We start from the raw sequence: 21,011 nt of genomic DNA, 5'->3' as shown, positions 1-21,011 counted from the left end.
TTAATAAAGTTCATTTGAATACTGGGTTATGGGGTTCAAGCATATATTTAGCTGAAATATTATTACAGACATAAAATGTTAGTTAATGTCAGTGTCCGAGCTACGTAGTCTTATTTTTGCTTTAGTTAGCAGTGCACTGCTTTCTGGAAAATACTGCTGCACACTTGTCTGTGATTTCTATCTATGAAATTTTATTTTCTGATGACAAATGTTATCTTTATTCTTGTTAAAGAGGAATAAAGCAGCGTATTCTGAAGTCATTTTTTATTAATCTAACTTGCATGGACTTCACCAGTCTGCTTGTCATTAATCATACATTATTGGTATCATCCATGTTAGCTGTTACTTATGTAGCTCCAATAGAAATTCTCATTTAAAGTTGCTGGCTCCTATTGGATCTGAACTAATACTGTTTTGTTCTTGAGGAGAGAAGACTATGGTAAGCGCTGAATGTACCTGAGTGAAAAAGATGCACAGGGCTCTTGTAGTTAGCCTACTGATTACCAGCTGGAGCAAAATTGAAAAGAAAAGCATACTAAAGAACCGCTGCTTGTTTCCATGTGGTCAATCCTTTATAAAGTCAGGTAGACTGGAAAGTTTGAGCCTGCTGTAGCAGGCCCACTTAATCCTCACTCTGTCACTTTATGCATACTCTTAAACACCCTCTTAGATTAATCACTAGCCAGCTTTCCAAAAGGATTGCCAGCAGCCCAGCACGAGTGATATCAGACTTGCTGAAGCAGATTCATTACCAGATTTCATCCTCATCATTGTAACATCTTATTTTCTAAGGCCCTTCTGCATAGGAGAATTTAAATTCCATGTTAAATATCTGTTCATAATATATAGGACACATCACTCCTGAAAAATTCATTGGACCATAATGTCATTTGGACACTAAAACGAAGGAAAAGCAAGAGACAGTTTCCAAAGAAATGTTTAAAGTATATGTTGAATGTTCCAGGGAATTTAGTTACAGACACTGCTTCAGTGCATTTGGATGTATTTGATTGCAAGTAATCATTAAAATTGAAATTAATAAGTATTGTTATTAGGGAAAAAGAAGCACTGAAGAGAAGCAGGAGTAGGAATTCTGTCTGAACTACCCTGATCCAAAGCAAACAGTGGAAAGGAGAGCTGCAAGTATGGGACAGCCACTGTCCTGAATGGGCAATGTAGTGTGGAGCCTCTGCACCCTGCAGCTGCTGCTTGTGCTCAGCAGCAGAGGAAAGCAACAAGCAAAAGTAATTGGGAAATTCACATGGTACAGTGTGAAACAGTCACGGCATTTGTCTTACTGCAGTGCTGGGCAAATGGAGCAGCAAAACTAAAATAGCTATAGTGCATCAGTAGCCATAACAAAGCCTTTACATTTAAGCAAAGATTTGGCTTTCTATTACTGAACATCTGTGCCAAAAATGACAATTAGAGAGTTATAGAATCATTTTGGTTAGAAAAGAACACTGAGATCATCTAGTCCAATCCCAACCCATTTCCACCATGTCTGCTAAACACATCTCTCAGTGTCACATCTTTACGTTTCTTCAACAACCCCAGGGACTGTGAGACCATCACCTTCCTGGACAGACGTTCCCATTATGTTCCTATGTTTCTTGTAAATTTATCCCTTTGCCTGTTATGAAGGTTAGGTTAAGGTTTAATTTCCAGTTACTGTAACACTACCGGCATTTTTACACACGTAACTGTAGCACAGATGTTAGCACCCAGGCATATGTTGCATAGCATGAAATACACTGACATGTCTGAGGCTCCTTGGCAATTTTTTAATGAGAAATTAACAGATTTTGCACTGTGTCAAGAAAACACTTTCCCTGACAAAATAATAGTAATAATAAAGCAAATACTGTATATTGATATTTTTATCAGATTATACATAATAACAATTATTAATGAGTTTGAAAACAAATATTAACTTCTTCTTTAAGGAGTTCCTCAGAAGGAAGGAGAGTAATTAAAAATATATTCTTCAGAATGTAAGTAAGTGTCTGCAAGATGCAAAATTATATTTAAATTCTTTAGGAAATTGACATTTTAGAATCATGTTTCTGTGTTAATTGTGAAAAAATGAAATATCCTGATTTCATTGAAACAGAACTTTCATTCTTGGCAATAACACTGAAGGAGTGGTATTTTTGAGCAGAAAACATCTTAAAATGCTTAATCAGATTCAGTAAACAGAAACATCAGTACTAATTGCATGAAAATAAACAGTATGTATCATGTGACTTAGAAAACTGAAAGACATGAGTGTACATTACATTACTAAGTGTACCAACAGTACTTTACTTAAATTCCATTTTGAAGGAAGGAAACTAAAGACAATGTCAGCAATAATACCACTATTCTTTTGTATTAGTGAATTTTCCCCCTACTGTTAGAAGGTGATACAACTCCTTAAAGGGGTGTTTAATTATAAAAGACTCTGCTCCCATCATTTAAAATAATCCTAACAAAGTTTAGCTACCAATGCATGTTAATGATTTTTTTTTTCTTCTCCTTTTTTCTCCTTTCCTTCTCTACTGGTGTGTCACTGGTGGCTCTTGGGAGCCAGACTGGGAGGAATCTCCATTCATCATTTATTCATCCAAATAAATATAGATCCAGAGAATGGACGTGGACACGTAAAAAGCCCTACAGAAAAACTCTCCTGGTGTTCCCCACACACTCAGAGCTGGTTGGCTGTTAAAGATATCTCTGGCTTGTTGTCTGAATTGCAGAGAAATGCTAGAATGATGGGCACAAAGAAATGAAACTGGTCTGCCAATTCCTGCTTGACAGCTGGTTACAGGACTTCCAAGAAGACTGCAATATTGCTCTGAAGTGCTTTCATTTTGCTGTTAAACAATGTTAACAGGAAATCTTTAGTGGATGGTGATTTTGACACAAGTTGTGTTTCTAAGAACTCGGCTCAAAAAACTTTTCTGTTCTGAGGAAGATGCTCCTTCTTATGTGTGGGTGGCCCAAGAATGAAACATCATTTTGTTAAAACAGATGAAAATGTCAACAACTGCAAGCTATTTTCCTTTAGTTTTCTGTTAATATTTTTGACAAATAAATTTAATAAATGTCTCCTACGAGTGGAACAGAGACCGATGGCTTCTTTGGTGTAATCATATGCACACCAACTTGTGATTTAACTCCTGATGTTTTCTGTAGGTGTTCTTGATATTTTCTGCAGTAAGAATGAAAAGTAATTTGTATATGTGACATAAAGAGATCTTCCTCTTTACTCTTTATGTCTGTAATTGTACCACTTAGATTTACATATTTTGACTTGTTGAGAAGATTCATTGCTGGCAGACTGATGAGGTCTGGATAGTTGGCAGGTTAGAGCATTTATTAATGTTATTGCTTTCTGCAGAAACAGTTTGGCTCCACGGCTGAGAAGATGCCCTCAAACATGGAGACTAGGAAATTAATTATTAAGGAGGATGTTACAAAAAACATATGTCAATACTGTTCAATATGTGGTTGGAAGGTAATTGAAAAAGTTATGTAGTCTCTGACTTAAAAGGAGAGGGAGTCTCATGAACACACACTGTAATTCTTGAAAGCAGTCCAACTGCTAAACATGTAGTCCTCTGGAAAGAGGCCAAGCTGAGTCTGCAAGGCTGGTTTTGACCAATGATTTCTTTTTTCCTTACTTTTTTCTTTTTGCAGCTTCAAAGCATTGATAAAGACATCCCAAACCCAACCAAAACTTGTTTGAGAGGCACCAAGAGAATGATGGAAGTCTTTTCCATCTCCAAGGAGCTGAGATCTGAAGATTTTGTCTCTTGGAAAATGAAGTATTTCCAGAAGACTGAGGCATAGCTTTTCCCAGAACCCTCATAATTGCTCCAATGCAGTTTTACAAATCCCATCTCTACAGGTTGCTGTATGTGAACAAGAAGTCTTATCTGATTTTTTTTTTTTTTTTCTGCTGAACACCTCTTTTTATGGATGAAGCACAGAGATGCAGGGAAGCTACTCTTGTTCTATTCTCCCAGTTTCACATTAGAGCTATAGTAGTCCAAAAGAACTGCTTTTTACACTCTCTCAAGTGTAGCGCTTCTTTACAATCTTCCCAGAAAATCGTCTTTCCACAGTTTTGATTGCCATCTGCTATTTCAACATGGGACTCATGGAAAGGAATGGATTTTCTGCACAGCCATTCTGTTTTATATTTCATCTGGCTTGGGTGTACTGTGATTACTTGAAAAAATTCCAAATAGTCTTATGAGAATATGGGATATACTAATAGAAAGCATCTTTCTAAGTGTGCAAGACATTACATACATAAAAAGAACAGCTAATAGCCAGCAATTTGGCATATTGTTCTGATTTTGTTAGTTTTACCAATTTTTTTTTTTTAAAGGATAGTGAAAACAATGACCATAGTAAACAGTCACAATACCTGTCACAGGAAATACAGTCTGGAGGTATATCTCTTGCTAGTTTCTCTGTGAAACATTTAGGATTCAGAATTTCTTTGGTTTTGTAAGCCTAAGAAAGGCATGCTAATTTGTGTATGCAGTACATTTGGTCTCACATAATTATTTTTGTTAGTGCTATTAATTGGTTTTCTTTCATTTTTACACAGACTTCAGTCCTGCAAACCTTTAAACACTGAACTAACAGATTCAGAACTCCTATCAGGTTACAGCAGGGAATAAAGCACTCAGGCATGTACAGTGTCCAGTTGCAGAATTAAAGGCATTCATCTGCTGGGTCTTCTTAGGCAATTATAGCTTAAGATACACACACATGGCATTTAGGACTCATATAATATGGGACTTTTAAAAAATCTATGATAAGGAAACAAGCTTTTAGAAATCAGAGGGCAATCCAGACAACTAATACAGCAGTTCCTGCAGGAAGTACGTCAGCTCCAAACAAACATTTTGATTGTACACTGTGGCATTCAGATGAGGAATTACTGTAAGTGCATGAAGCTCATTACCCACTGTGAGCCAAAAGGAAGAACAAGTCTAAATGTTTCATCAAAATAATGGATATGCAAAAAAAATTTTGGAGAGAGGACAGCATCTTGCAGTACTATTACTTACCTATTTAACGCTCGTGGAAAGAACTTAATGACTGATTTGATTATTCCATTAATTATCCCGTGGACTAAAGACTGTGTGATGTTTATATCCTCAGCATAATGTGTCATATTCAACAAATTACTTCATGTACTTTTCCACACCATAGGTTGTGTGTACTTCCATCAGTGAGCATATATTTCTGTGTTTTGCTTTACTTATTAAATTAGAAAACTTCAAATTATATTAACATCTATATATCATAATGACTGGATTTTCAGACTTCTTGGAACAGAATCAGCTTTCCAAGCATTTTTCTTGATTCTCTGGGTTTACTGATGCAAGAGAGTTCAAAGAAGTAAGACTGAGTATTTAACAGTTTTTTTATTACATATGTCTTCAAAGGATAATTTATGAAACAGTATTTGAGAAAACATTATTTAACGATTCCTCGCTGATTTAATGACTCCTCACCTGCCTGTGAGCAGCCCATCCTACTGAATGTGCTACTTACTCAGGTGCAGATTTACTACCATATTCCTAATGATTTTTTTTCAGTCCAAAATCAATACTAATGTCACATGATGGATTAAAAAATAATTGTGAACTGTACTAGAAGAGCTAATGAATGGAACTTAATATACTAATACAATGTAAAAAGAGAAGAGATTTCTGAAAATTGTTTTTAGTACATGGTCATTAATGTGTTAAGGCATGTACAAAAAATGCATTAAAGGATCAGGAATATATTCCTGCAGGTACTTAGAACCTAATAAATAATGAATGTGATGATTAACTACATGGGCAGAAGTACAGCACATTACTAAGAAAAAGACTGCATAAAACCTGGCTCTTGAATGGGTGTGCACCATTGCTTTTAATATATAAAAACACTTGAACAGACCCACTTGTGTGCAAAGAGAAAACAAAAGAAGGCTTGAATTAACATTGTACTTTCAAATGACATAGATTTAAATACTGCTAAGAGCAATCAGGGTGCATGGAGCTGGGTGGAAGGGCAGCAGAACAAGATGAGCAGAGCACGATGGCACCACTCAATGCTGTTTAAGCAGCCAGAGAGGTTTATGCAGGCCTAGAGAGCTGAAGTAGGACCACCACCAGGGCTTCTCCCTGATCTGTTGTGACCCTCCCCGAGCCTGTGCATGTTGAGCATGAGGGTCAAACAGTTCCAGGGGGTCATATTGGTCATTCATGTCCTCCATGGGCCGGCGGAGAAGCTTGTTAGGCCAAACCTCAATGGGTCTCAGGACAAAGTCAACTCGTCCAGCCCGTTTCATCTTGATGGGAAGGGTGACCCTTTTCATCACCTTGGTGTAGCCCATGGCTTGGGCAGTGATTACATACGTCCCTGGAGGCAGGAGTCGCCAGTAGTCTCCATCAGCAGCTTTGGAAAGGGAAAGGCACAAGACAGAGGTTATTTGGTCTTCCATCCTTTACAGATACATACTCATACTCATGAGTAAAGATACATAAAGATTTAGATAGAGATTAGATACATAACGACTTAGGGAGCAGGCATTTAAAGGACTTCAGAAACAAATCAACACAAATTTTGAAAAAAGTTCAGACAGAAGGATTTGAAGGACAAAAAAAATATATTCTGCCTTTGAAAGTGTGGCCTTTGGGAACTTAAGGAAGAAAAATCACACGCTAAATTTCAGTAACTGGGAAGCTTTCCTTCTTGCTGCTTTTCTATGGACACAAGGAATAACTCCAAAAGAAACCAAATGAATTAAAAACTACGTGAAACTTAAGAAAGTGAAAGGAGAATCCAAGCTGCAATGTATACATAAATATAGCATGTCTAAAGAGGTAAGAAATCCCTCTTTTTATTATATTACATTCTACTACTTTGCAGATGTTATAGTGCATAAGACCATGGAGTTGGAGCTGCAGATGGTATAAATTGCCATTAGTATAAACTGAGTGTAAATTTCCTCCAGCTGAAGGTTAGTCCCTGCAGGCAAAAAGCAGGGAGTTTTAAAATGCAATATTTATTCTCCGTTTTGTATTTCCTTTATTTTGAATGATATGTTTCTTAACTCAGTTGATGTTGCATTAATGTTATTTTCCCATGGAATTTTTCAGTCCTTTTTTTGACACTGAAATTTAAAGATGTTTTAATTATATGATGCATTTAACCCCACCTAACACAAGAGCAAATGCTCCATTTTACTTCAGTGTATTCACATTTTTTATTCAATCCTTAATTCTTTAAGTGTCCATTGCCAATGTGAAGCCATTGTCTGGGAAGACATTTGAAAGAGACCCTATTTCATGCCAGAGTCTCCCATTAACTGAATCTGCATCATCTCCACTGTTGTATCCTTTCTAATGTTAAGGTTTTTTGTTTTGTTTTATTTGTGATGGGTGTTTTTTGTTTTTTGGTTTTTTTTTTCTTTTCCAAAAGCTGGAAAGCATCCACTACATTATAAGCCACTGTAGCTTTCCAAATTGATTCAACAGCTATCATTATGGGAAAAATGTTACCATTCACGTCTCCTGTTTTGCACTCCCATGGTCTATCCTATTCCTATTGAAATCAATAATAAAATGAAAGCATTTACTCCAATGCTCAGAACTTTAGGACTGAGAAAATTAGCAATTGCACATGTCTTGATTTATGCTTATCAGCTGGTGACACTGAACATAATTCAAAATTCTATGTTGTTTTGCATTTTATATAAACGTTGTTCACAGATTGCATATATTTATACTGTTGTTCAGATGAGAAAAAGGTTGCTTGCCTTTCAAACACTGCACTTATTACAGCTGCTAAAGCCACTGTAGATTCTACCATACATTCTGTATCTCATGCTCAGGACATCTCATCTATTTTCCATGAATACAAGATAGACAGAATCATAGAATCATAGAATCACCAAGGTTGGAAAAGACCTAAAAGATCATCCAGTCCAACCGTTCACCTATTACCAATAGCTTCCACTAAACCATGTCCCTCAACACAACATCCAGTCTTTCCTTAAGTAGTCTTTGCCCCCCAGAAAGGATATTGCTATATTTCTCCAAACATGAAATATGTACTCCTAGGTGGATTTCTGAATTTCTCTAATTCACATTGTTTTTGATGGCTGGCTGACAGCTTCATATGGAAGTTTTAACTGCAACAACTATGTCATCCCAGAGACATGACAGACTGAACAGACAGCTTGATATTTGCTCTCTCTAGCCTTTCTCAAAACAAACTCACAGCTGAGCCTTGACTTCTCAATAAGGTGACAGTTCCATCAGATATGACAAGACTTCGCAGGTTCATTTCTCATTGCTTTCACTCTGCCCCAGGAAAAAGTCTGAAATAAAAATATTACCTGTGGTGATATCATGCTGGATGCCTCTTACTGAAATTCTAGCATTTTTAATTGGGTTGCCAAATTTATCAGACACAATTCCTTTTATTCCCCGATGAACCTGGAAAAGCAAAGCGAAGCAAAGATACATAGGAGTCACTGATCACAGCACCACATCTAAATATTCTACCTGTGTCGAAAGGAAACAGCTTTTGAGAGGTTTGATCCATTACAGAGGATCTTGGGTGCTAATACCTCTTCTGATCACATCTACATTAAGATCTCAAGAGCAGCAATATCTTCTTGGAGAGAGCTAATGAAAAGGGAGAATAGAACAAGTGCTCTCCCAGGCTAGGCATGTTGCTGTGCATTGCAATGAGGGTCTCTCCACTGGACAGATGAGTGGCATCTCATGATACAATCACACCATTTAAAAACTGTTGCTGATTGCCTACCCTAGACTCAGAACTAGAAAGAAATGAAAAGTTAAAGCTGTAAAAAACAATCTCATTCTCTACACACAGTGTAAAGAAATCATAGTTGCTATAAGCAGAACCAAGTCAGCATAGAGCAGTGGCCCTTTACTCAAAGTACAGCATTAAAAGATGTGAGAAGTAAATCAAAATCTCACGTAATTCTTAGTTTGTAGATAATACCATACATAAACAATACACTGCCATGCTGGTAGCAAAATTAGTTAATGAAGCTTTACAAAGAAGCCAGGTCTTTTTTGTTAATAGATAGATAGTTTTCAGTTCCTTCCACTTCTTCATAAAGGACCGCAAAATGAATAAAGAACTGAACCTGCACAACTGTCTTGTGGTAGATTATTTTAGAGTGAAAACATACAAACAAAATAATAGCATGAATTCTAAGGTAAGGAGAAATCAGAATAAGGATAAACCTTTGTAAATTGCTATATTTAACTCCGTGTTAATATTAAATATGCAATTCTTTGTGCAATCCTTATATCCAACATGATCCTTAATGCAATACTTAAAAATCATTTTCAGCACACATTTATGAATATTATCAATATATAACACTGAATACAGTTATGGAAATGTTAATATTTTTTTATTTAATATGAGTGAATAAGACTATTTCAGGAAAATTTTTGGCCACTTCGGTCTCATCATCTCCATGCTGCCTACACATCACTACATGTCAGACTGTCATGATAGCAGTGTGTATAATATCCTTTTGCTCTTCTCTACAAGCACAGCTGCTTGAGCTGATGAGAAATGTGTTTGGTGACATACTAAAGAGCAATGTGAATTCTGTCAAACGAAGAGGTGCACAAACAGCTCACTTTATTTAAGGATCTTTCTTTTGCAGCTTTAAAAAATGGAAATGGAAATAGTTTCTACTAGAAACTCCATATGAACTTTGTAATTGAAAAGTGACTCCATTCCTGTTTTTCCCGTGAACTGGTATGATTAACTTGTGCTGTTCTTTACTCATTTACTCACCCTGACTTTAAAGAGAAAAGCATCAAAGCAATGGAAAAAAATATAGAGAAAAATAGGTGCTTAAAAACATGCAGTTGAATATCTGACTTTCTGGTAACTTTAATACCAAGCTTGAAAATTATTTAGTATAGTCCAATGACAGCAGGTTTTTATTTAAGATGAGATGATTGTACTGCCATTTTAATGTAGCCTTTCTATACTGAGTGGAGCAATTCACTGATGGATTTAGAAACAATTCAGTCTAAAGGCTTCAAAACTGTCCTTTAAAAAGTTTATGATGAAGAACTGTGATTTACTTTTCAGCATTGGACTTGAGGATTTATCATATGGATAGTGGGTAAATCTGGTCAGAAGAGTCATCTCTGAGTCAAATTGAATTTACACTGTAGACATACTCAAAGTAGTATGACCTCATCCAACTTCAATAATAATTTTGCAATTACAACAGGAGAGGATAAAAATGACAAATATGAAATTCCTTTAATGATGTTGATTTGGTTTCCTTTATTAAATACACTGGTTTTGGTTTTGTCTCACGTCTGTGCCATGTAGAGAGCAGAGAGCATTCCAGAATGCTTTTTGGTACAACTTCCAATGGGGAGAAGAGATCAATGTTTGTGAAAATGAATACTACTTCAGTGTGTTAAGTCAAGAAGATCTGTACACACACCAACCAGCCTGGTATGTATCAGAATAAGAAAAGTTAGAATTGGTTATGGCAGACTTAATCCTTATCAGGAGTAATTCAGTCATCCTTATCTACAAAGTTGTTTTGCTTACTGTCCTGCATTTACTCAAAAAGCTTTTCCGGCACAGGCTTCTACAGTATCTCACACTATAAAAATCTTTACATCTTGAAGGCTTCAACTGCAATATATATGGATTTAACCCAGCTCCATTTGGATTCACTAAAACTCATTTTCATCAGACAGCTGTAAAATGAAATGAGTTTGGTGGTCTGTACTGTAGACTTTATTGAATGATGATACTTACCACAAGTAGCAAGAGGTTGCTTAGAAAGGCAATAAAAACACTCCTAACTATTTTAAATTACTGCGTACTCTATCAAAATAAGGCATGACAGAAATCTAATCTACTAATGGCTGAGAGAAAGAGGAGCAACTTCTGTTTCTGTGTTCACTTACTTATTGTCAGTGAGGTATTTGTTTTTGCTGAGCTCAAGCTTGTTATTAAAAACGACTTTTTAATGGCTTGCTTTAATGCTTACAGGCATATAGTTGTCCCTTTAGAAAATGAAGCCTCAAACCTTTTAAACTATTTTCATCTAGAAACTGAGCTAAGAAGTGTGGAAACAATATTTCTAGCAAGATACTAAGAACCTCTCCATTCCAACTGAATCTGTTGGACCTCCTGTTGCTGTACAGCAGAGTTTGAGCCACGAACATGGAATATGACAGTGAAAAGTTCCAAGAAGCTTTCTGGAAAACAGCTCTCTTGGTTTATTCTTCAGGAGAAAGGCTGTTTTGTATTTTTTATGGTTTTTTTTTTCCCCCTAACATTAAAATTAGTTGATTTATAATGTTGCACAAAGTATTTATAGAAATCTCGGTTTTTCATTGTTTTAAAGTTCTCTATCTTCATCATTCCTGCAAGACAAGGCAAATATTATCTATAAGCCCTATCAGACAAGTGGAGGCCCTGAGCTGCAGGTGGAATGTGATGACTGATTTAGTGCTGTCTCAGTAATAACTAAAAAGGGAAACAGTAATGATAGAAATATTGACAAAGAAAATAAGAAGAAAAACCATAAGCACTCAGGTCTGAAAAAGTAGAGTCATACCATCTCCATGTAGTTCAGAAGGGCATCCCTGTTTTCATGCCAGATTGTAAACAATTCTTCCTCCAAAGGAAATTTTTCACATCCTACCTCCACAGTAATTTCAAAGCAATTTGTATGAAGGTAGTTAAAATCTGCCATACCTGCAGATTCAGAAAGAAAAGATGAAGAAGAACCCATTTAACTCCAAACTGGAATTTTCCTGTTGCAGTTGGCTGAAGGCAATGGCCAATACATAGAAATTATTGAACAAATCCAGAATGTTAGGACTTGTTTCAGCTGTGAATTAACTAATGACTGTGATGATGCTTTCCAGTGAAGAAACATTATTTCAAGTATTGTTCACCTGGCCAGGAAACAGCAATAGAAATATAAGAATTGGCTAATCACAGTGATTAGATAATTAGCTATATTAGACGTGATTGCCAAAGTTCTTCAGGAAAGAGATGACCTTTTGCCACTAGAACGTTCAGAAATGTTTCTGCACAAAAGGCGCTGGAAATAATTTTCAAAAGAATGTAAGTCTAGGATACTTAAACTTGATTCTCACTCATGCCTCAAATCTTTCTGAGTGCCCAGTTTTTATACAATAATTTTGAGAACCATCCGAGTTCAGTTTCAAGACATGATTGAAATGCCTGTGAAAATGGTATGAACAATAGTAACTCATCCTCGACATACTGAGGGAAAAAAATAAGAGTAATACTATTGAGGAAATCAAATTACCAACTTAAGCACAAATTAATGAATAGTTTGTTTCTGCTGTTGTTTTTCATTACAAAAAATAAGTGTTTATTTAAACAACTTATTTTTATAAGTTGTTTATATATTTTTTATATATTTTTATAATATATAATATATATATTTTATATAATATAAAATATATAATAATATATTTTATATATTATATTGTTTATATATTTAAAAGCAATACTTCCAGGAAGAAGAGTACAAATCTGAAAGGTGAAATCAAATCCATGGTACTACAGTATGATAACACAGCATCAAGCACTTATTTCTACTTTTCAGATTTTAAAACTAGAGGGATCTTATATACAGTAACAAATCTGACCCTTGTATAGCTTGGTAACATTTCTAGATTTTATCAGTGTTAAATATGTCCCTTGGCAGCTGGAAATAAATGCTACCAACATACATATCACTATTTAAATCACAGGAAACTTTCTGCAAGTATTAGATTTGAAGAAAACTGAAATGAATAAAATTATTTCTGTCAAACCCTTGTTTGTCTCATTAAGGTTGTATAGAGGTTGTACCTCTCTTGAAATGACGGTAAAGTGGTTTTACCTCCAGTGAAGCTGTACCACTCAGCACCATTTATAATACCTCCACGTTTTACAAAATTTCCACCACAGCGATGTTCTGATCGGTCTGAGATGACTGGATGTGCATCAGCATAAGCTTTTGCCAGCATTTTAAACATCTGAAAAAACAGGTTTGAAGTAAACAGTAAACATGTTAGTCTTCAGTCATGGCTGTTGATGCTAGAAACTCTTGCTGCTGTGAGCCCAGAGGCAGATGGGGAGTGAGAACCTCTGTGCAAGAATGTTCTGCCAAAAAGCTTTCACTTGCTTTCTTCTCTAAGGTACCCCTCTGCAATTTCATTTATTTAGCCAGTACTAAGTATCTGTTGATTTTATAACACTTGGATTTAATCTATCTGAAGCAGACATAGTGAGATTTCTTGGTTGGTCTAAATTCCAGGTTTAATGGCTGAAATCAGCTCTTCCCACTGTCTTCTAGCTGTTGCTATTTTTATTGCTTCAGAAACACCTACACCAACCTCAGCTCAACCATATCTTTGCATCAGCTGCTGGTGATTAAAATAGACAGTGTCAATTTGCTTTGCACTTATCATTCTCACAGGACAACCTGCCAGTTTGATCTCAATGACAGTTGCTTCTTCATGGGGCAGAAACCATTCCTAAAAATGGAAGGATAGGATGTAGAGATGGAGTGTGTCACCACCAATCTCTTAAGAGTGTTAATAGTGATAAGGAGCAGCTGAGTCACCACCCAGAAAGAAAAAGTGATGGGTACATGAAGTGAAGACAGAAGAAGCAGCAATGATCTGGGGAAGCCATTTCTTTGAATCAGTTTTCTATCATTTTTTCTCCAATTCTTATTCCAAATTTTAACACAAATATTCCCATTTATTCATTTGATTCAAATCTCATCTACAAAAACTACAATTTCAGATTTTAGCCCTAAAATGACAGCAATGGTAATAAGCCACCAGATCAGATCAGCTTTATGGGTTGCACTCAATAGTTCTTAAGACAACATTCAAGGAATTGGGTGTGTAAAATCTTAGGTCATTTCCAACCCAAACCATTCTAGGATTCTGTGATTCCATGTGAAGAAAATTTGCCAAAATCTTTCTGATGGCCAGAGTAGCTGTGACTGGACACAGACCTTAAAATAATTCCATGCTTAAACAGAAGAGTTCATAATATAAAAGAACATAAAGGGAGATAATGAAGAGAAATTTTGGAAGCATGATGCTCAGTTGCTAAAATGGGGTACATGATGTTACATGCCAACACTGATCCCACTGACTGACACAGGTTGGGTTTTTTGAGTGGGAGAAAGGGAGAGTTTCCATTCAGCAAAACTTGACTCCATTTTAGTGTGTACTTTTTTGCCCCAGTGGTCACAGGGTCAGTGCCACTAACACAAAGCAACAACAGTTTACTGGAAACAGCAGGCCAAAATATGGAAGGTTCTGGACTAGGTTATCTGAAACAGATGCAAGAACATGGCATAAGGGCGTGGGTCAGTTTTGAGACTCAGCAGTTAGAAGCCTCGTTGGTGATGTGAGTTAAAGAGGCTTGAATCTGTCACTGCCAAGAGGACCTCCATACTACCAAACATACACCATGAGAGACATACGTAAGTGGCAGCACCCTTCCAGCTTTTGCTGGAAGATCCCAAGGATTTCAAAGAAATTTAGTTTGAATGTGCTTTGTAGAATTTGACTTTTGAAATTCTGGACATTGTCTGTATTGCAGCATTTCACCCAGGGCTGCAGACAAGGGTGCAAATTTGCCTCTCTTACCTTTGCATGGTGCATTTGGCGGATCAGTGTTCAGAACAAGGGATACAGCTAACATATAGCAGCTAAAACACATTGTATATTTCAGGTTTCCAGTTCCCCAGCAGCAGCAGGTTACATTACTTAAATGCAGGTCGCTTCACAGGTACACATTTTATAACTTCCCATTATTAAAGTTCCTGAGCTGACTCATTGAAAAAGTTTGTTTAAGTAGAGGATATCCCAAGCCTCCCTCTTCCCCCTCCCCCTGAACCTCCCAGTATATTCGAAACATCCATGTTTGTAACTAGTTTCCCAGGCTTTGCTGCTACTGGCTATGAAGCCATCTCAGCATACGGTTCCGTGTCTTACAAACCAGGGATCTGTGTCTTGCAAACCAGGGATACAATTAGGGCTCACTGCATCCCAAAGGATCTTCTTAGTTATGAATCATTTTATACAAAATATACATGCTGTCTCTGAATGGAGATGGTGGAGGGACAGTTGTCCTTCATTCCCACATGTGAACCATTGGATGAAGCATGTGTGGCCACGCCTTGCACCATCTCTGTGCAGGATGACACCTCTAGCCCAGGTGAGGGGACATGTACATGGATGTGTTTGTGACACCCACTAGACTTTGTAACTTCTCACCAAGAGCTTTGGTAGTGTTCAGTGCCACCCACCAGACATTTGTTACATGTGTTTTTTACTGTGCAGTGCCTGGCCTATATCACTGCTAAAATCATTGTCAGTACACTTCACACCACCCAGAAGAAATGAATTGATATAGAGAATGTTAAATAGTGAGAAATATTTAATAGTTGCTGATGAGAATTGTCACTTTACAAGAGATTCAGCCCAGAAATGTGCTCTAAGATAAGGGATATCTCCAGCCAAAGACCAACTTCTGATGATTTTCAATTGCTGTAAGCTGGGTAAGGAACCACATTTACTTAAGAGGCCAGGGACACTTTTAACACACACTAGAAGGATAAAGAGCTGGCTCTTCTCCTAGTGGGCTTGTCAGCAATGAATACTAGATTGAGGAAATCAAAGGGAAATAGGAAAGACAGCAAAAAATTTTACAGAAGATTTACAGCGATTCCCAGCTGAGGAACCTGAGAGGGGAAAACCATTCCTACTCTTTTGGAATAAATGTTACAAGGCTGCCACCATATGGCAGGCAGCCTTTTTGTTGCTACAGATTTTAACAGAAAACACTTCTGTTGAGGCTTGCTTCTATCATCCTAGGAAAAGAGTGGTAAAAAAAGCAGAGCTTCCACCCCTTATATAGTGACATCCTTACTTTTCTTAACCTGACTCTCTTGAAAGCGTGTTTGACTTCATAAAACATGAGCAAATTTTTACTGATCAATATTATTAGGACACATAAAGTGATTGCATGAATTACTTAATGCATAAATCCGCATTTTTTTTTCTTTTTTCTTTTGGAGTAATACATCCTTTTTATTTCCATGAAAACTACAACAAAGTGCTAAACAGCACTACTTGATGGAGCAAATTCATGTTCTGCATATGGAAACCATATCAATATACCTACTGCACAAAAATCAAACCCTACCTTCTCATCAGGTGTAGGGGAGAACTCTTTTTCTTCCATAGGATGCCTTGAATAATCATAAGGATAAGTCACAACTAATTCTCCCCCATGGAGGCTGGCAGAGAGCACAAATGGGATGGACTTCATCCATTTCATGACTGCTTTAGTCTCAGGTGCTACCTGAAAAACAGAAGGAAAAATAGCCATGACTGATTGTTCAGCAATGAAGGGATTTGCTCTTGAGCAGGATAAAGTCCTGTGAAGAAGAGTGTGTCAAGGAGGAGGATGATGAGGCTCTTCACCTCTCCCATTCCACTGATTAATGGGGGAAAAGTGTCAATTTGCTCCAGGGAACAGATCATAGAATCATAGCATTTTTGGGTTGGAAAGAACGCTACTCCCCTGTAACAAACAGGGACACCTACAGCTAGGTTAGGTTACTCAGAGCCCTGTCCAGCCTGACCTTGAATGTCTTCAAGGACAGAGCATCCAGCACCTCTATGGGCAACCTCACTGCCCTTACTGTAAAAAATTGATGAGATGACACGCATCCCTATAAACCAGAAGCAAACACTGGAAAAATCGATGGAAAAAAAACCCACCAAACCAACAAACAAAAAACCACCAAAAAACAAAAATCAAAAAGCCAGAAACTTTGCCAAAGAAACTTTTTCACTGCAGCAGCACTTTCAGCAGTTCAAAATGATGATGCCGTTATTTGTCATGGTGCTTTACTATTATTTGCAAACCAGGCCTCTTTTCTAGTTTAATTTCTGAAACAGCTGGGCTGACTTTGGATGGGATACAAGGATCAGTTTGTAATGCTCAGCACTTGTTGGAAATAACATCTCATATACTGACCTTAGCTCTGCAAATAAACCGAACAGATATAACACGCAGCAACAATTGCAGTTCACTTGCAGGGAACTGCTGCAAATAGGTCACAAAGTTCGTCTTTCTGGCAGTGTATGAGATGTGACAACAGCCGGGTAGGGATCGGACCTCGGGGAATCCGCGCTAAGGAGAGATTTCACGGACTCTCATCGGCGTTGGTGAATTCTTCGGGGTAACAGTGTCACCTGGTGGCTGGTCCCCGCAAGCCCAGACACTAGTCGGTGCCCTTGGAGGTGAGACTGTTTTCTTTGCAACTTGTGAGGATATCAGGGGAAAAGAACATTGTTGTTCCAGACTCTGCTTCGCAGAAGTGCATATACGCAAGTTTAAATATATATATATATAAGTGCAAGGTTGTTACGCTAGATTTACTGCGGTATTTCTGCAGGGCTGCCTATGCTGCATGTCATTCTGCACTTTATGTCCACTATCAGGAACTTGTCCAGCCAGGACACTGGAGGGGCTAATATCCAGTGCCAAAGAGCCAAGTGCCTCCAATGATTGCACTATATAGCTCAAAACACAGTAGATACAGAACATAAATAAATAAATAACACCCTAAAGATCGAAACATTGGTTCACAGTAACTGTAATTCCTGTTGTTTTTTTTTTTGCATCAGTCCCTGCACAGATGTAACTTTTGGACGAGGCACATCTAAATGCAGCTTTACATATGCTGGTACATTGACAGCCACACTAGGAAATCACTTTTCTATGTCTATTTATATAGTTTATATACTTATATTTATATACTTCACACATCCAGTCACAGCTTTACATTTACCTTCATATGATTTGGGTGCATTCACAGAGCTGTTTGAAAAGTCTGTACCTTGTGTTTGGGAAGTAGTAGGAACTCGATGATCTTAGTCACCTTTTCCAATCTTTATGATTCTATAATTCTATAATTTTAAGATTAAGAAATGTTTAAGTTGCAGCTAACATATGGACACAGGCTAGGTTGTGCCACTTGTCCACAAACAGAATCACTCTGCACACCAGAAACATAAATCATGTTTTTTGTATAACTATTAAGGTTAGTTTCTGGAAAGGGCATGGCCTGAAAAAGCATTCTGAAAGTCAAATAGCACTCCAGGAGAGGGTATTCCCTGCACCACATGCAGATGCCCAGTCAAGGAAGATGTACCCTGAGAATCAGCCCTACTTTCAAACAGTGCTCTTAGGTCTTGATAAGATTTTATCTGTTTCTGTCATTCAACGGGGAAGGGTGAAATTAGAATTTTGACTCAGAGAGCTCTGATATTCTGCTCTCTTCTGCTTAGCTGACTTGCTCACTAGACACCTGCATAAGCTGCAAGACACTGGTGCATCACATAGCCAATGTCTTGTTGAACCAAACGCTGTGGAAAAACAGTAATTTCAATGTCATGGTTTTTATCCTAATTGCATTTTAGCAACTTTTTGATCCACGACTAAGGCTTTGAAGTGTGTCCATCCCTTTTTATCTTGGTTCAGATCCTTTGGATGATATCAGATCCTGTCTCAATCTCCCCTTTGACTGTTTGTAGGTTTTTACTATAATGTGGATTCTGTGTTTGTTTTTCATTTCTTTTTCACCAAGGCTCTTGTTTCTTAGTCAGAGGAAATCAATCTTAAGGTATTCATCTCACAAGACAATTTGAGATATAATTAGAAAACAGCCAAATTATTTGGCCATAATTACAGTGAATGGGCACTACCTTTTAAAACCCGAATCTCATTTTTATCAATTATACTGTAATTAGGTACTGTCTCCATAGCTTTCAAAGGCTTTTTTTCCCCCCACCTCCTTTTAGAAACAACAAACTTCATTTTTCTAAATGCTATGCTGGCCTCCACTGGCACAGACCTCCAAATCCTGTTAAGAGTCAAGCCAATTTAACTGGATTCACTTCAAATGAAACCCAAAGTCTCTCAGACCTAGCACTCAGACCCTGTATTTCAATAACATAAAATACCAGGGAACAAAAACCACTGTATAGTAAGGTCTAGAGGGAGGTCAGAGCTCTACTGAGACTGTGAGATTGGCTGAGACCACACTTTCCAGTTTCTGATCTTTATACAATGTCCTGCAATACCCACATAATTACTTTAATAAGGCAGGTAATAAAAGCTATTAAGTAAATGAAAGCTGAGAGGCCGGTGTTGAAAAGCATGATTTAATGCTTTTGCATACACAAAGCTGACTTCTGTAGGAGCCATGGGTTTGTCCACCTGACAGAATTGAAGCTTCTTATGGGAGAGGTGCTTTGGCTGCTCTGTGACTACCGTCAGTGCAGGAGAGGAACCTAAAATGGTGAAACTGCTTACCACTATGTTTCTGAACCATGAATAACTACAGTTAACAAGGAGATTTTGTGGTGCCATTCAGGCCGCAGACAAATCAGTTATCTCCTTTGTTCTGCAAATATGCTTTGGGTATTGTTTAGGTCAGGACCCATTTTGGGTTCAGGAAAGTACCTAGAGGTCTCCTGAGTCCTTTAGTAGTATGAGGAATGAGTTACTGAACCATCAACTTATTTCTAATTCATATTCCTAAGCAAAGACAAGCCTGCAGGAGTAGAACTGTGTTTATTCTCCAGGGCCTGTACACGCTAAGGCAGACATCAGACAGAGGGTGATTTGGTGCCAAGGCTTCCTGGTCTGTGGTGACAGACACATGGTGGTGACCAGGGGCAGAACTGGCCATGACAGTAGAGGTATTTGCAGGAGAAATGTTAACCTGTCTCCAAATTAGCCCTCTGTAAACTGCTCTGATGATACACAACATCCCTAAGGATGTTCCCTAAGGCTGGGAACAAATCCTTGCAAGCACCTCACTCCAGGGAAGCACACGTGTAGATATGGATCAAAAATCCTGGCAGACAACAGAACTGCAATTGCATGGATAGCCAACCTTGACAAGAACAAGGCAATGTTTGCTCTCAAACCAGGAATCCAGCAAGATGTTCTCACCAAGAGAGACAGCTTCTGCAAGTGAGATTAAAGTAGCATAGCTACTCCCAGTAAGCTAGACATATATATTTATAATGACTGTTGTGATATAATATTGTTATTACTAAGCACGTTCTGGGTAATTACTATTTTGTGCTGTAAATGAAGGCAGGTTCACAACTAACTGGATAATCCTGGATTGCCATTTGGAAATAGGATAACAGATATATAGAAGTAAGCTGTGTTCAGAGATTTACTGTGAAACACAGGCATTCCTAGTCAAAGCTCTGACTTTGAAGGGAGGGAAAGAGTTTCCTTAAAAGAGAACAGGGATGGCTCTGAGCCTAAGTCCTATATGGGAAAGCAAATCCTTCATGAGACAAGGTAAACCATGAGAAAACTACAAAGCACAAGTGGAATGACCTGAAACAGTTCCCTCTGTAGACATCTATCCCAAAATACATTTTTCCAGCTGTTTTCATTTGACCTCTGGTTCTGCTTCACACGCTCTCAACTCTTCTTTCCCATCGGAGGTTCTGTAAATTACACTTCGGTGTTATCAGTCATTGTTCAGGAAAAAGTTGGAAATTATTATGCCCATGACCTTTTATTCTTGCAGAAATCCAGTGACATGAGCTGGGATCTGTACAGTAACATGCATAAACTTCTTGAGATGAGTTATGTTGAAAATCAATGATCTGATATAAAGTGCACCATTAAGTTCCTCATAGCCTTTCATCATCATATCTATATTATCTTAAGGAAGTGAGGTGCTTTTATCCAGATTTCACTGCTGTAAAATGGATTACCAAATGTTGGGGAGCATTAGAGATTTCCTTGGGATGTAGTACAGCCCTTATATGAGAACACCTGTAGAAAAGTGGAAGTTAACAGTGTGCTGTCTCAGATCTTTTGCTAAT

The 21,011-nt window shown here is 37.6% G+C and overlaps 1 protein-coding gene across 1 annotated transcript in view; it reads right to left on the bottom strand.

Moving 5' to 3' along the window:
- Positions 1 to 5,410: 5,410 nt before the first annotated feature.
- The window catches only part of CPZ (carboxypeptidase Z), a 34,141-nt gene continuing 18,540 nt past the window's right edge, over positions 5,411 to 21,011 (bottom strand). Inside the window, exons 7-11 of the mRNA XM_015862938.3 lie at positions 16,285 to 16,443; positions 12,953 to 13,088; positions 11,648 to 11,787; positions 8,396 to 8,495; positions 5,411 to 6,450 (exon numbers count right to left, since the gene is read on the bottom strand). Of these exons, the coding sequence (XP_015718424.2) occupies positions 6,101 to 6,450; positions 8,396 to 8,495; positions 11,648 to 11,787; positions 12,953 to 13,088; positions 16,285 to 16,443 (885 nt within the window). The 3' untranslated portion in view covers positions 5,411 to 6,100. The remainder of the gene's footprint in view (positions 6,451 to 8,395; positions 8,496 to 11,647; positions 11,788 to 12,952; positions 13,089 to 16,284; positions 16,444 to 21,011) is intronic.

This window comes from Coturnix japonica, chromosome 4 (genome assembly GCF_054131305.1).
Source record: "Coturnix japonica strain WE chromosome 4, WE-NBRP24, whole genome shotgun sequence".
In the NCBI taxonomy this organism is placed as follows: Eukaryota; Metazoa; Chordata; class Aves; order Galliformes; family Phasianidae; genus Coturnix; species Coturnix japonica.
Note: the sequence above shows the minus strand (reverse complement) of the source record. Positions and strands in the feature narration are given on the sequence as shown.